Here is a 15,111-nt window from a genome sequence, read left to right as displayed (position 1 = left end):
GTATGATTTCTTAGTAGGAGCATAGGAAGAATATGAAAATTCTTCACTAGTGGATTGAAACTAATATATACAATTTCAGAGGGGTTTTTTTTATTAGTGAAGAATTTGACCTGAAGAGATGTGTACCAGTTTCACATCTTGTATCCTTTATGGAATTTCATAAATGTTTATTCTGGGTTTCTAGTGTCCAGTTCAGTGGTTGCAGCTTTAAAAATGGCCTGGCACAGCTGGCTTTGCTGAGATATCCAGATGCAGACTCTACACGTGGATTTTTGTCCCTAACTTTCTTAGAAAATACCAAATGTCTCACCTAATAAAGTAGTTTTTCCCCGGTGGTGCCAGCATTTTTTTTTTTTAAAAACAAAGAACTGCAGGATACTGGTACTGATTTTCTTTGTTGTGGGGTTTGAGGGTTTTTTTTAATGCTCTCTGATTGTTCATGGCCTGAAGTTGAATCTTTACACTGTGTTCTTTGTATAAAAGCCAGATACATTAGCAGCACTTTATAGACAAAGTTTGAAAGTGTTTCTTTAAAAAAAAAAGAAGCAGTTTATTTTCATTTTGTCAACAGCAAATGTATCTATTTTCTGTCATACTTATGACCCACCTTATAGCCCCACTGTTGGGCATTGATTGCATTAATGGTCCCACTGCTGCAGATGCTGTCCTGGAAAAACTGAAGAGAGTTTCCTGGCTTTAAAGAGTTGCTTGTGCTTCACTAGTGTTACATGGCACTCAGTGCATTTCTCTTCCCGATGATATAATTATTTAACAGTTTTCTCTCTATAAAAGGGTTATGATCCCAGTGGTAGATAAAGAGAAATCTCAAGGTGTATGGTAATTGTTTAATGAGATTTGATAGCTGATAGCACTTTTGTGGAAAGTGCTGCCAACCCTATAGGATTTTCAAGGCAAGAGATCAACAGAGATGGTTTGCCATTGCCTCCTGTGCATAGCCACCTTGGACTTCCTTGGTAGTCTCCTGTCCACATACTAATCAGGGCTGACTCTGACTTTGAGATCTTTTAAGAGCTGAATCGATTGGACTAGCCCGAACCATCCAGGTCAGGGCTAGCAGCACCCCATAGCCAGAATATTTTTTGGTGGGGGACACTGGTGGAGCATGAGGTCACTTTTGACCTCACAATGAATACATACATAAAATAAAAGGAGCTGGGGCATGTAGCTGGGCCTAGAAGACACATTTTACTTGCTGAAGCAGCAGAAGATGATGGCTTCAAGGAGCCCAGCAACACAGCCAAGCAGAGCAGACCAGTCCTCTTCAGCCAAGGTGGGCATGCAGTCTTCTTTGGCTGCAGGACCATGTAGCTGGACTTGGGTAGCCCATTCCAACTCTGCGTCTGTAGCCAGCAGTGAGCAGTCAATGAGAACCAACTTGGCTCAGCAGTGGTGGCCTCACTGTGCCTGCACTAGCCCAGCCACTCTGCCCCACCTTGGCTACTTGGAAGTATGACTAATGTGGAGGTTAAAGCATGGTTGAAGTAAAGATTATCTCAGTCACCACTCATTCAACACATGCTTTCAAGTGGAGGAAAGACTGTATGCATGTAACTGGGGGTGGTGGTGAATCAAGATTATTTAACACAGAATAACAGTCGCTCATGCAACCATGGCATTTGATCTAAAGCTTAGTTGTAATAGTTGCTCTAAAATCGTATAAACAAGCACTGCGTTTAGAGAAAACTAATGCTCTGTGCAATTATATAGTATTAGTTCTAGTTTGCCAAAATTGTAACATCAAAATGCCAGGCATTATTCTGAGAATGGGGTCTTCAAGTCTGACTACAGCTTTTGATGGCACTGCAAACAAATTCATGCAGCTCCGCCTTCTATGATCCTTTGATTTTTGCCTTTTATTCAATGCTTTTCTTCCTGATCACAAAGCTCACAGTATTAAATAACTGAAAACAGACTGTTAAAATGTGCATTGGGATAATGTTTGTGTTTCTCTTTTTAGGGTTACCAAGGAGTACCAGGAACTCCAGGTATTCCAGGATCCCCAGGGATTCAAGTAAGTTCTCTGAGCCTTTTCTGGACTTCTAAAGTGAAGTCTTTGTAAAGGTGCAATCCCATCGATAAACAAAGGTAAATCTATAAAAGAGTCAGTAACTGATATTTATTCTTCCCCAGGGACCACGTGGTTTTCCAGGCATGAAGGGCGAACCTGGGGCTGATGGGAAAAAGGTCAGTGTTGCAGTGTCCTTACAAATCCATATAACATGGATAAGTGGATATTCACCTTCAGAATATTTGAAATATATACAATATACTTTCATATAGATACTTTGCTGCTTGTAAAAAGTCCCACGATTGAATTTACAAAATACTTTCAAAACAGCTCTCTTCTATTCTACGAAGACTTGGACCTTTTATTTGATGGTTTTGTCCCATATTACAAAGCTCACTGTTGAACTTTATTTCCCCCAATCGCAGAGAAATTTTAGCACTCTGAAATAGGTTACATCTGGGAGTGTGTTGTGAATGTGTTTATCACAGTGTCTTTGGAACTTTCTAGCTAGATACAATTGTATCTGAAGAAGTGTGAGTGCATGCAGACACTTATACACAGAATTAAAGTTTGTTGATCTTAAGGTTGCCACTGGTCTCAAACTGTGTTCTGTCGCTTCAGACCAACATGGCTACCCACCTGAATCTGGATGTTTGAGACATAAAGGTATAAATGCTTCCACGTTATGTCCTACTGATGGTTAATATTTTTAAGAACAAAGTTGGCCGTGTTTCAAGATATCATCTTGCAAATGTGGAAAATTCAAACCTAGAACACACATTTATGGCACATCTCTGTGAAGGATGTTTTCATGCTAGTCAGCCTTTTAAATCCTTTTACATGTAAAAAGCGCTTAAAGGACTTGGCCTTCTTGCTTCTAGCTTTTGATGAGTGTTCTAGAAGCAGGTAGTTTTGCTGGGAGGGGCGTCTGCTTGAGTGAGGTGAGTTAGTTGCCTGCTATTTTCTGACCCCTTGGGGGTGGATCCACAGCTCCCAACTGTAAGACAGAGTTCATTCAAGTTCATAAATAGGTTTTCTGGGTGCTTACATCCTTGGGTTTGGATCCCATGCTTTTGGACAGGGGGGCAGAGCTTGGGAGATTGACGGGAAGCAGGAAAGAACTCCTGTAGTCTGGACTTTCTGAAAAAAGGACATGCAAGCTTTGCATCAGGAGGGAAGTGTACTGCATGTCCTGCTATGGAAATCTGCACAGATTCAGATAAACACCACTAGGAGAGTGGGGGGTATCCAGTGTTTCACAGAGAAGATCACAGGTATGAGTATCTGCCGGCTGTGTAGAAATTGTGGGAGTAAGCTGGATGGATGGATGGATGGATGGATGGATGGATGGATGGATAGATAGATAGATAGATAGATAGATAGATAAATTTATTGTCATTGTTCTCAACAAAAAGAGAGCAACGAAATGAGGTGCTCTTCCACAAAACATACCAACACATCAAACACACATATTCATACCATTTAAATACATCTAAAACCATTTAAACCATTCAAACCATTTAAATACATCTAAAACAGAGGTGCTGCAAGTGCAATGAAGTGTGGTTTGACCAGTTCCATGACATTTGTAGTGAACGGGGAAGCCCATGCTTACTGGATCCTCTCAGTGATCATTAGGACTTCCATGTTTGAAAGAAAGAAACCTTTAGGCTAGGATGTGTTTTCAGTTCCTTTGAGGTAGCTGTTGTCTTAGAACAGTATGAGATGAGCTTGAAAATAAATTATCTGTAGTTCAAAAGTATTTGCAAAAATTTCACGTCTGGCATTGTAAATGAACAACAGTGAGGCCAAATTCATAAATAGCAATATCTGAATACATTTTTTTCTCTAAACAGGCAAAGTGTACCAATTTAAATACTTGTAATCTTCAGTTGCTTTCATTAAATATGAACATCTTCTCCCCTGAATTAGTGGTGCTTTTCTAAACGTACTTTAATAATGCCATAAAGTGCCTCTAACATGTTACACTTTCTCTAGGCAAATTCTTGATTTGACTGGTGGAGAAGGGCCATGTGAATCCTGGATTGTCATGGCCTCTATGTTTTTGTGCATTTTAGATGGTGTTTTGCAGGTGGAAATTAAGCTGCAGTTGGGTGCTACAACCAGCAGATATATGAGACTCTGTTAGTTTTCTAGCTAAAGCATTGGGCTGTGCACCTAATTTTGTGCATCATTTTCTAAGAACGAAAGGCTGAGGGTAATGGCCAGATTATATAAAACTATTTTGTTGTTGTTCAGTTGTACAGTCAAGTCCGACTCTTTGCGATGCCATGGACAAAGTCACGTCAGGCCCTCCTGTCTTCCACCATCCTCCGAAGTCTGCTCAAATTTGTGTTTGTAACATCAGTAACGCTTTCCAGACATCTCATCTTTTGCTGTCCCCTTCTTCTTTTGCCTTCTGTTTTTCCTAGCATCAGGATCTTCTCCAGGAAGTGCTCCCTTCTCATTTGGTGGCCAAAGTATTTGAGCTTCAGCATCTGACCTTCCAGGGAACAGTCTGGGTTGATTTCCCTTAGGACTGACTGATTTGATCTTCTTGCAGTCCAAGGGACTCTCAAGAGTCTTCTCCAGCACCACATCACAAATTAAACTAACTAACTAACTATATATATATATATATAGTGTTATATATATATATATATATATATATATATATATATATATATATATATATATATATATATATATATATATAACACTATATTTTGGTGTAAATGGGAGGCTTCAGGGGTTGTATGGGTAAGATAATAAGATTCTAAGTTATGTCCATACAGACCACTGAAGCTCTTTGTGGGCAAGAAGTGATACTTCACAGTTGGCTCTTACCCTTTTTGTTTTTACTTTCTCATGGTTCTTGTTTTCTTTTTCTAGGGTGAACGTGGACTTCCAGGTTTCCCTGGATTGCATGGGATGCCGGCATCTAAGGTTCAAACCAAATGCTTCTTGTAACAATGGGTAGGATGTTAAAGTATCAAAGGATTTTGGAAAGCAAAATAGTATTCTGTATTTAATTTAAAAAACAACAACACACAATTCAAAATTGGTCTTCAGTAGTTCAGAATGGAGAAGTTACTCAGCAGGTACCAGTAGGCAAGTATACCCACTGAGGTTGTATGCACAAGACAGCTACCTTCCATCTGGGGCAGTTTAGCTTCCTATTCCGTCAAAGAAGCTGTGAAACAGTGCTAGGTGCACCACTATTTCCTCTGCCATAGAAACCAACCAATGGCCCAGAACAGATGCTGACTGTCTCTTGTCTTGTTATTTATTTTAATCCTGAATCTTTAAAAATATTCTTAATGTTGACTGAAACTTTAATTTGTGTCTGAGAAACTGTTACATGTTTCTAGTATTCCATCTCATGTAGTGGAAAAAGATTGGGTTTTCATTCATCTAGATAGGATTGCTTGGTAGTTTCTTATAGTTTAGAGGAGACTAGGCTGTAGAACATGAAGGCTAATGTATGTTTTCAAGGTGGTTTGAAGATCTGAATCCACTTTATTCTGGAGTACTTTTTTGCAGGCCAGTAAAAATATGTCCCAATTAATTTCTTCTGTCTGCCTTTACCCAAAATATAGTGTAACATTTAACTCATAATATGCTGAGTGTGTGGGATTGCAAGTTCTTTTTTTCCATTTTTATTTTTGTTTCCTTATATTTTGAAATAAAAGTGATTATTTCCTCTTATATGTATTTTGATCAAGGGTGACAGAGGACCTAAAGGAGATCAAGGCCCACCAGGAATTTATGGGAAAAAGGTGAGTTTAGATTAAAGAAGAGACCTGTGTTACCAGTGTGCTGTATATTCTTGATCGAGGTGGTTCGGATCGAGGTGGTTCGGCGGTACTGTTGTTAGACCTATCAGCTGTGTTCGATATGGTCGACCACCAGTTGCTGACCCGCTGCCTCGCCGACGCAGGGATTCAGGGGCTAGCCTTGCAGTGGCTTTCCTCTTTCCTTGAGGGTCGGGGACAAAGGTGGCGATTGGGGGAGAACTATTCCAAAGACACCTACTTAATTGTGGGGTCCTCTCCCCGATGTTGTTTAACATCTACATGTGCTCCCTTGCCCAGATTGCCCGGAGATATGGGCTGGGTTGTCACCAGTATGCTGATGACACCCAGCTCTATCTATTGATGGACGGCCGGACTGACGATGTCCCTGCAAATCTGGACCAGGCGTTGCAAGCCGTGGCAGGTTGGCTTAAGCTGAGTGGGCTGAAGCTAAATCCAGCTAAGACAGAGGTCCTTTGCCTAGGTTGCAGCGGTCTGGGAGGGGAAATCCCCCTACCGGCCTTTGACGGTGCATCACTTGTAGCAGTGCGCAGGGTCAAGAGCTTGGGAGTGATACTGGAGTCTTCCCTGACAATGGAAGCCCAGACAACAGCCACCGCTAAATCCGCCTTTTTTTATCTTAGGCGGGCGAGGCAGTTGGCTCCCTTCCTGGAGCGTGGCGACCTGGCAACAGTGCTCCATGCAACGGTCACCTCGAGGTTAGACTACTGTAATGCCCTCTACATGGGGCTGCCCCTGTGCTGAACTAGGAAACTGCAGCTAGTGCAGAACGCGGCAGCCAGGCTGTTACTGGGACTACCTAGGTGGAAACATGCATGGCCTAGGCTTCGGGAACTGCACTGGCTGCCAATTGTGTACAGAGTTCGTTACAAGGTGCTGGTTATTACCTTTAAAGCCCTATATGGCTGAGGACCTGCCTACCTTAGGGACCGTCTCTCCCCATATGTTCCCCAGAGAGTATTGAGATCTAGTTCACAAAATCTGCTAAAAATCCCTAGGCCAAAGGAGGCCAAACTAAAAGCAACAAGGGAGCGGGCCTTCTCGATAACAGCACCCCAATGGTGGAACCAGCTACCAGAGGTGGTGTGGACCCTGCGGGACCTTAATCAGTTCTGTAGGGCTTGCAAAACCATCCTCTTCCAGCTGGCTTGTTAAGGTGGAACCATTGCATCAACATAAAAGCTATGTTTACATGTACATCAAGACTGTAGCACTATATTAAATTATTAATTTAATTAATTATTAATTAATAATTATTAATTTAATATGGTTTTAAATTATTTAACTTAAATGTTGTTTTATATGTAATTGTATTTTAATTGCTATTGCTTTGAATTTTATTGCTGTATCATGGTACGAAGTACTATGTCTTGTAAGCCGCCCTGAGCCTGTTTCGGCGGGGAGGGCGGGGTATAAATAAAAATGTATTATTATTATTTTTATTATTAATTATGCTGGAGTGGTTTTGGTGTTGCAGTTGGGTGTGAGTTTGTATGACAGAAATATATTGAGTGAATTAAATGGCAGTGGGGCTGGTGTTGATGCAGTATGCCCAAGTGTCCAAAGGAGTGAGGAATTAAGATTAGTTTGGCTCCTTCAACACTGAGGACTACAAACTATTATTCTTGATTTTCTGCAGGGAGCTTGGAAAGTCATAAATGTTGTGTCTTGTATAATATATCCTATGTCGTTTAAAAGAAATGTAAGTGAGAATATCGTGGTGAACTCAAGGGGATGTCTGCATGTGCGCTGGAGGCAGAAAAACCACTTCTCCACATCCATGTTGCAAGAATCGCTCATGATTCTTGCCCTAAGTGTCCGTTGCTGCATCTTATGTTTATGTATCTTTTAAAAAGATGTTCCTCTTTTTTTTCTAAGACTCGACTTTTTGTGGTAGGTTGAAGTCTCCTATTTTCCTAAGCAAGTTGCAGCTCAGTTTCAGGCCAGTGGGCGACAGCTCTAGAGATGGGACAATCTATAGACGGTGTTGTGACTGGTGGACTTGTCCTATAGGTTAGAAGTTTTATATTCATCCCTCAAATGCTGCCATGGACTGCCTCTTCCTGCGTGGGTTTCTACTTAGACACTAGTGAAATGTTAGCTAGTGCTAGCTAGTGCTCAAACAGTTGTCTTGTTTATTCGTTTCTAATCCTTTTAACAGGGTGCAAAAGGAGAAAAGGGTGAAGCAGGATTTCCTGGAATGCCTGGCCGGCCTGTAAGTTTTTAGGTTTGGGGAGGGTTTTTTGCCTTTTCATTTTATGTTTCTGTTATATATCATGAATAATAGTATCTTGCCTGTTACCACAGGGGGAATCTGGGAGAAGTGGAAAGGATGGTGTACCTGGGAACCCGGGTTTCAAGGTATTTGAATACTGAATTTATACAGGCCCTACAGTATAGATAATGTGAATAAAGAATGAATTTATATGAGTGCAAACTTATGTACATTCTCAATGCATGTATGTGTGTGAATGCGTATGTATGCGGGGTGAGAGATAAAGACAGCTATGATATTTAAACGTGGTGAAAGTTCACTGCCTTGAAACATGAGTGTGTGAACATGTACACATGATCAGTGAGTCTGTAAATTTGCCACTGACTTCAAGTGTTAGTAATAATTCAGTTGTACAGAAACACTATTTTAACAGCTTGCAGACATCTTAGTTAATTAGTTAATTAGGAATTAGTTAATTTTCTGTTGCTGTCATAAATTTCATCCAAACAACATAATAGACCTTTACATTCCATGTTTCACAATTTGCTTGTGATCTGGCTTATTCAGACCATTTACATATATTCTGAAAGATCAGGAATATACTCAGTCTTGAGGTATGTTCTAAATGTACTCAGTTTCAGGGATAACAGGGAATATTCCACCATTCACCACATAGCACAACTGTAAGCTGAAGAGGTGGCAACAGAGCTGCTGGGCAGGTGCACTGCTACTGAAACCTGATGTGATCTCCCTGGGCCCATGCTTTCTTCTGCTAGATTTTCATTAGTTGTGCTAATGCCACGGTGCTCTCAGTTCCTGCTGCCCTGACCGATCCTGTTCTGGCGTCTCTTAGAGCTCTGTTTAAACTGAGCTACAAGACAACCCCCCCAGCCATTCAGTATATACTGAATATACCAGGACAACAAGACAACAGCTTTATACCAGGTGCACCAACTTACTGAATATACCAGGTGCACCAACTCACAGCTCCAGGGCAGCTTGTACGAAAATAGAGAAGCCCCAGGAGCAAAAGGGCTCTCCACCCGGAACAAGCCTAGTGTGAAATCAGTCATGGTGTTTGCTGTTTACCTGCAAACTTTTCAACAAATTAGCACACAGCTTCTGTTAAAGTTGCAAAAAAATGTTTTTTATTCTGACAGAGCTGTTCCAGTATTATAACAGCATCTTCAGTTTAGTTCAGTATCTTTACTGGCATACATAAAAAATACAACAAAGAATACAGATTGAAATGCTTCTTCAGATTTGAAATACAAGAAAAAGTCACCTGTTAATCTTATGTTCCCTAATTACCATAGCAATTGAAAGATACTTTGCTACCAACTATGTAATATGGGGATGCCAGTCAGATCTTAGAAAGTAAACTAGCCTCTCTTCAGACAGTCCATGAAAATTAAACAAAAGGGGGCTTATGGAGTCCTGCACATTTTCATAAAAATCACAGCAGGGTAGAATACGAGCTACCAATTCAGGTTTCCTTCCTCTGCATGAGCAGAGTCCTTCATGGTAGGGGGTGTTTGCAATCCTGATGGAAGGGCATTTTCCAATGCCGCTTAAAGAGGCGGTGGTCCGTCCCCTCTTGAAAAAAACAACCTTAGACCTGGCCCAATTGGCACATTACTGGCCGGTCTCAAATTTGCCCTTTTTGGGCAAACTTATCGAGAGGGCAGTGGCGATGCAGTTACAGACCTTCCTGGAGGATGCTTCCGTCTCAAACCCACTTCAGTCCGGCTTTCGCCTGGGCCATGTTGGTTGCCCTGGTAGATGACCTTCAACGGCATCTGGATCGGGGCGGCTCGGCGGTGCTGATGTTGTTGGACCTATCAGCTGCATTCGATATGGTCGACCATCGGTTACTGACCTGCCGCCTTGCCGACGCGGGGATTCATGGGTTGGCCTTACAATGGCTTTCCTCCTTCCTTGAAGGTCGGGGACAAGGGGTCGCGATTGGGGGTGAGCTATGCCGGAGGCGCATGCTTGATTGTGAAGTGCCTCAGGGGGCGGTTCTCTCCCCGATGTTATTTAACATCTATATGCGTCCCCTTGCCCAGATCGCCCGAAGGTATGGGCTGGGTTGCCATCAGTATGCTGACGACACCCAGCTCTATCTGCTTATGGACGACCGACTGGTCTGCGCCCCAGAAAATCTAGATCGGGCATTACAGGTTGTGGCTGAGTGGCTCAGACTGAGCGGGCTGAGGCTAAATCCGGCAAAGACAGAGGTCCTTTGCCTGGGTCGTCGGGGTCCGGGGGGGGAAATCCCCCTGCCAGCTTTTGACGGTGCGCCGTTGATAGTGGCGAATGGGGTCAAAAGCCTGGGAGTACTATTGGAGCCCTCCTTAAAGATGGAGGCTCAAATAGCAGCCACTGCCAAGTCTGCATTACTTCATCTTAGGCGGGCAAGGCAGCTGGCCCCCTTCCTGGAGTGCGACGATCTAGCAACAGTGATCCATGCTACGGTCACCTCGATGTTGGACTACTGCAATGCCCTCTACATGGGGCTGCCCTTGTGCCGAACCCAGAAGTTGCAGCTAGTGCAGAATGCCGCGGCCCGGCTGTTATTGGGGCTCCCAAGATGGGAGCGCATTCGGCCGGGGCTCCGGGTTCTGCACTGGCTACCAGTAATATACCGAGTCCGGTACAAGGTGCTGGTTATTACCTTTAAAGTCCTATATGGCCTAGGACCTGCCTACCTGAAGGACCGTCTTTCCTGACATGTTCCCCAGAGAATACTGAGATCAGGAACCCAAAATCTTCTCGTTATCCCCGGGCCAAAGGAAGCCCGCCTAAAATCTACCAGGGACTGGGCCTTCTCTGTTATGGCCCCTTCCTGGTGGAACCAGCTGCTGGAAGAGGTGAGGGCCCTGTGGGACCTTGCTCAGTTCTGCAGGGGCTGTAAGACAACCCTCTTCCGGCTGGCTTATAATTAACCGGCACAGAAAACTAAGTGTAGTTCTATTAGACTTCTGCTGTCCCTAATGTTTTAATGTTTTAAATGTTTTAACTGTGTTCAATGCTTAAACTTAATATTTTTATGTTGGATTTTATGTTGTGAGCCGCCCTGAGCCACTTGGTGGGAAGGACGGGATATAAATCATAAATAAACTAAACTAAACTAAAATCCTCCCAGACAGGACTGCCAATGGTAGGGCATTGAATTGCTACAACTGTATGTAAGTTGCTTCCTCTTTAATTCACTAGCAGCTGAATAGGTATGTAGTATATCTTCCAGTATTAGCAGGAATTTCCTCTTTTAAAGTATGTTTGATTTTAGTAGTTTCCTTAATTAAGCCAAAATCTAGTGCTTATGCACTTTTGAAATCAATGAGATATAAACACATATGAGCTTATTCTGGATTGTCCCTTGTATTGTCTTTCCTTTGATTGGTCCAAGCACAATTTTTTGCTTTTAAATCTATTTTTAATGTGCCCTTTTTGTTTGGAAGGAATTGCTTTGTCTAGTCATTCAGATGGAGATTTTATTGGAGAACTGGGAAGAGTTCATAGCATTTTTGTGAATCTGCTTGAAACTTTGAAAGCAGTAGTTCTCAATTTCTGCTACAGTACAGTATGTTTTCAGCTTGCCTCTTAACATCTGCTCTCTATAAAACATCACTTTACTCTGGGTTTATTGTAATCAAAATCAGGCTTTTAACAAGCAGGAGGATTCTTTGGAGATTTCTGCTGGAGTCTTCTTTATTTTCCTAGAAAATTTCAGAAACCTATTTATTCTTGGAAAAGATGAGAAACAGTTCACTGCGCACCAAATCCTTCTGCAGCTTGGCTTGTGGTTTGGTCATACCCATGAGGCTGTTCCTCTGTAGAATGGCCAAATAATCCTTTGTATGTGATACGGGTGAGTTCCACCTTTCCCTTCCAGTCTCTTTCCACTGATCTCTCAGAATGCTGTAGAGATGACATTCAGCAAAACTAAACCTTATTGCTGCAGTTTTAGCCACATTTAGTGTGGTTTGCAGAACACTGTTAGTATTATGGTTTCCTGGTCACTCTGAGTGTACAGACAATTTAAGGTGCATTGCCTCCCCCATCCCCCACAGCACCGTAGACTGAATATGTCTGTTCAGTGAAGCTGGCACATGCTGAATGTTGTGTGATCATCCCATCTCTGCAGCACATTTAAAAAATATAAGATAATCATTATTCATTTGGGGTCATTAGATGATACCCAGTTCTACTTTATGGCTAGATCAGGTCAGCTGAGTCATGTTCTGAATAGGTTCTTGGAGTCAGTAATGGAGTGGACGAGGATCAATATGGTGAAGCTTGGTCCAGAATACTGAGTTGATGTTGGTTGACAGCATAGTTGACCCATGGATTGAGTTCTCAGCCTGTCTCAGGTGAACCCTGTGAAACAGAAGGTTCACAGCCTGAGAGTGCTATTTATATTTATGTCTAAAGAGGAGGATTCAAGTACTGCCTGTGGCACTTCAGAACTTTAATCCATATGGGTTCATTCACCAGTTTCATCCTTTCTATGTAAAAGCCATAGATAGCTATATTTTGATTAGGCTTCTGAAGTATGCTTTACCTGAGGCTTCCTTTGGAGACTATTCAGAAATTTCAGTTAGTAGAGAATGTAGCTGCTGAGTGGAGCTGGTTATACGAAACATACTTTGCTAGTAGTGACAGAACTTTACTGGCTTCCATTCCGCCCCGCACCCCCCCCCCCCCGGTGTTAGAGCTGCTGTTGGCCAGAGCCATTTCTGTCAGGAAAAGAAGTTGGGAAGATCTCATTCACTTGCTAACATTAGCCGAATACCATTTAGAATGAGTTTTTCTTTTCTGCTTGTGAGTGCTTAGCTTGGCATGGCCAGAAGTTGGAGATCCCTGTGAGCTGAAATGCAAAATCCAATGGATTCTTGGCTTATGGCATTGTTAGCTAGGCCAAGTGAATCATGATCTGCCCAAGACGGATTGTTGCTTCTTTGTTTTGCTTAATTAAAGTATGTTATATCTTGCAAAGCTACTTTGGGTCCTCTTTTTTGGGGTGGGGGGTGGGGGGTGGGGTTGAAGCAGTATAGAAATATCCTAATAAATAAATATAAATAGTTCCTAACTTGTTCATGGATCACTTGGGGCTTTAAAAGTATTTGCTTCTGTGTCCCTGAAGGTAGTTCCTAATTTTGTTAAGTAGCATGTCGTCATTACATCTGCGGCATTTCTTCTTCTGGGTTCTATGAACTGTCATCCTACTAGAACAAGAAAGGTCTTGCATGCTATTTATTACACAGAGGAGTCATCTGTGAAAACAGCTTCTGAATAGTGCAGTAGTCAACTGCTACTGTTAACAATAGTCAGCAGTTTTGATGCCTGGAAATACTGGTTCAGGAAATGAGGCAATCCAAAGCCCCACATTGGCCAACAATTATTTTTTGTGCAAAGGAAACTGTTCCTTAAGTCTTGGATTGTTTACTGCTTTGAAATTTGAGATAGACCTTTTAATGTTAAGTGAACACGCTCCATCGAGATTTGTTTCATGTGCTCTAGTTATGAGGTGATACTGGTACATTCTCTTCACTCCACAGGAATTGCAAAAGCAGTAATCAGATTATGTGATAATGTAACACAACAGAAGAAATTTAATTTCATGATGTGTCAACTGTTCACCCCCTCATATAACAAGATTCTTGCTATAACGATTGTCCAATTTATAAGCTGATAAAGAACAGATTAAGAACAGAAAGTGGCAGAAGCCCAGCCGTTCTGGAACCAAATGGAACTGTGTGATAGAAATTGTTGGCTTTAAGAGTTCGGACTCTGTAGATATTCAAAACCAGCCAGCCATCCTTCTTCTTTCTTTAGAATTTTAGGTGTCCTAATGAGAAGTGTAGATGGCTATCCCATATGTGGGCTGTTTGCCTGTGTGAAAATATAGGGTGTGGTACAGACAAGGGCTCACTGGAATAGGTGGGGGCCCCTTACGGCACTGCTGATGAGATTGGGCCATCTGCCTCCACTTGCATAAAGCCTGCTGCAGAATCCCATGTGCCAGATCTTAATGGAATATAAAATTATACATAGCATTCACTAGTTTTTTTTCCCTTCCAAATATACTTGGGGACTGGACCAAGTGCCTGGTCACAATTACTGGAAGGGGAGAAATCTGTAAATTATACATAGTGTTCAATTTTAATGGAGTTTTTATTCATTTTGTTCATGAGTAAGTGTGCTCGAGTACAAGAAGGAACTCTGGAGGCATTTCAATTCAGTATCTCAGGCCTGAACAAATGATGCTGCCTCACAGGGAAACAGACCATGAGTCTGTCAAGATCAGCGCTGCCTGTTCTGACTGGCACTGGCTCTTCAGGATCTCAGGTCTTTCACGTCATTTGTTAACTGATCCTTTTAACTGGAGATGCCAGAGTTGAACCTGGGATCTGGTGCACGCAAAGCAGCTGCTCTCCCTCTGAGCCATAGCTTCCTTTTTGTATGTTTGGCATTTTTGCATCTTAAATAAGGACTGTTGCAAGTGACTGAAAGGCTGGGAAGTGGAGTGGTGAGCCTCTAAATTGCAGCTTGACTGTATGGCCAGACTTTTTCTGTACTCTCCCTACATCCATTTTTTTTTGAGCAGGAACGCAGAGGAACAGTCCCAGGTGGTGTGGCGTATTATGCAAATAAGTTCCTGCTGGACTTTTAAAAAAGCCCTCTGTGAAACAACAGTGACATCAGGGGTGTGTGGCCTAATATGCAAATGAGTTCCTGCTGGGCTTTTTCTACCAAAAAAGCCCTGCTTACATCCATTTCCAAGGTACTATTTCTTTAGTGTTTGTATGTGTATTTGAATTAATCTACAAAATACAAGCATAATAACCTTTGTCCTTCATCATAATCATCATCATCATCCGTATGATGATGTGTGGACAGTTCGGCAAAACACTTGTTCTCTCCTTTTATATCAGTAGGAAGTTCCAATAGATTCTGCTTCCAGGAACTAGAAAGGCAGAGTTGAAAGCTTCTTGTTGCAAGTGAAGAATCTCCCACTGATGCTCTGTACATTGTGAGACCTGTGG

At 42.1% G+C, this 15,111-nt stretch overlaps 1 protein-coding gene across 1 annotated transcript in view; it reads left to right on the top strand.

Annotated features, from left to right (window-relative positions):
- COL21A1 (collagen type XXI alpha 1 chain) overlaps positions 1-15,111 on the top strand; it is a 137,571-nt gene that overhangs the window by 49,559 nt on the left and 72,901 nt on the right. The window contains exons 10-15 of the mRNA XM_060235204.1: positions 1,979-2,032; positions 2,152-2,205; positions 4,922-4,975; positions 5,755-5,808; positions 8,006-8,059; positions 8,152-8,205. Coding sequence (XP_060091187.1) covers positions 1,979-2,032; positions 2,152-2,205; positions 4,922-4,975; positions 5,755-5,808; positions 8,006-8,059; positions 8,152-8,205 — 324 coding nt within the window. The remainder of the gene's footprint in view (positions 1-1,978; positions 2,033-2,151; positions 2,206-4,921; positions 4,976-5,754; positions 5,809-8,005; positions 8,060-8,151; positions 8,206-15,111) is intronic.

The sequence above is a fragment of the Heteronotia binoei genome, chromosome 1 (assembly GCF_032191835.1).
Source record: "Heteronotia binoei isolate CCM8104 ecotype False Entrance Well chromosome 1, APGP_CSIRO_Hbin_v1, whole genome shotgun sequence".
NCBI classification, from domain to species: domain Eukaryota; kingdom Metazoa; phylum Chordata; class Lepidosauria; order Squamata; family Gekkonidae; genus Heteronotia; species Heteronotia binoei.
The sequence above is the reverse complement of the archived record's forward strand: the minus strand, read 5'-3'. Positions and strand labels throughout refer to the sequence as shown.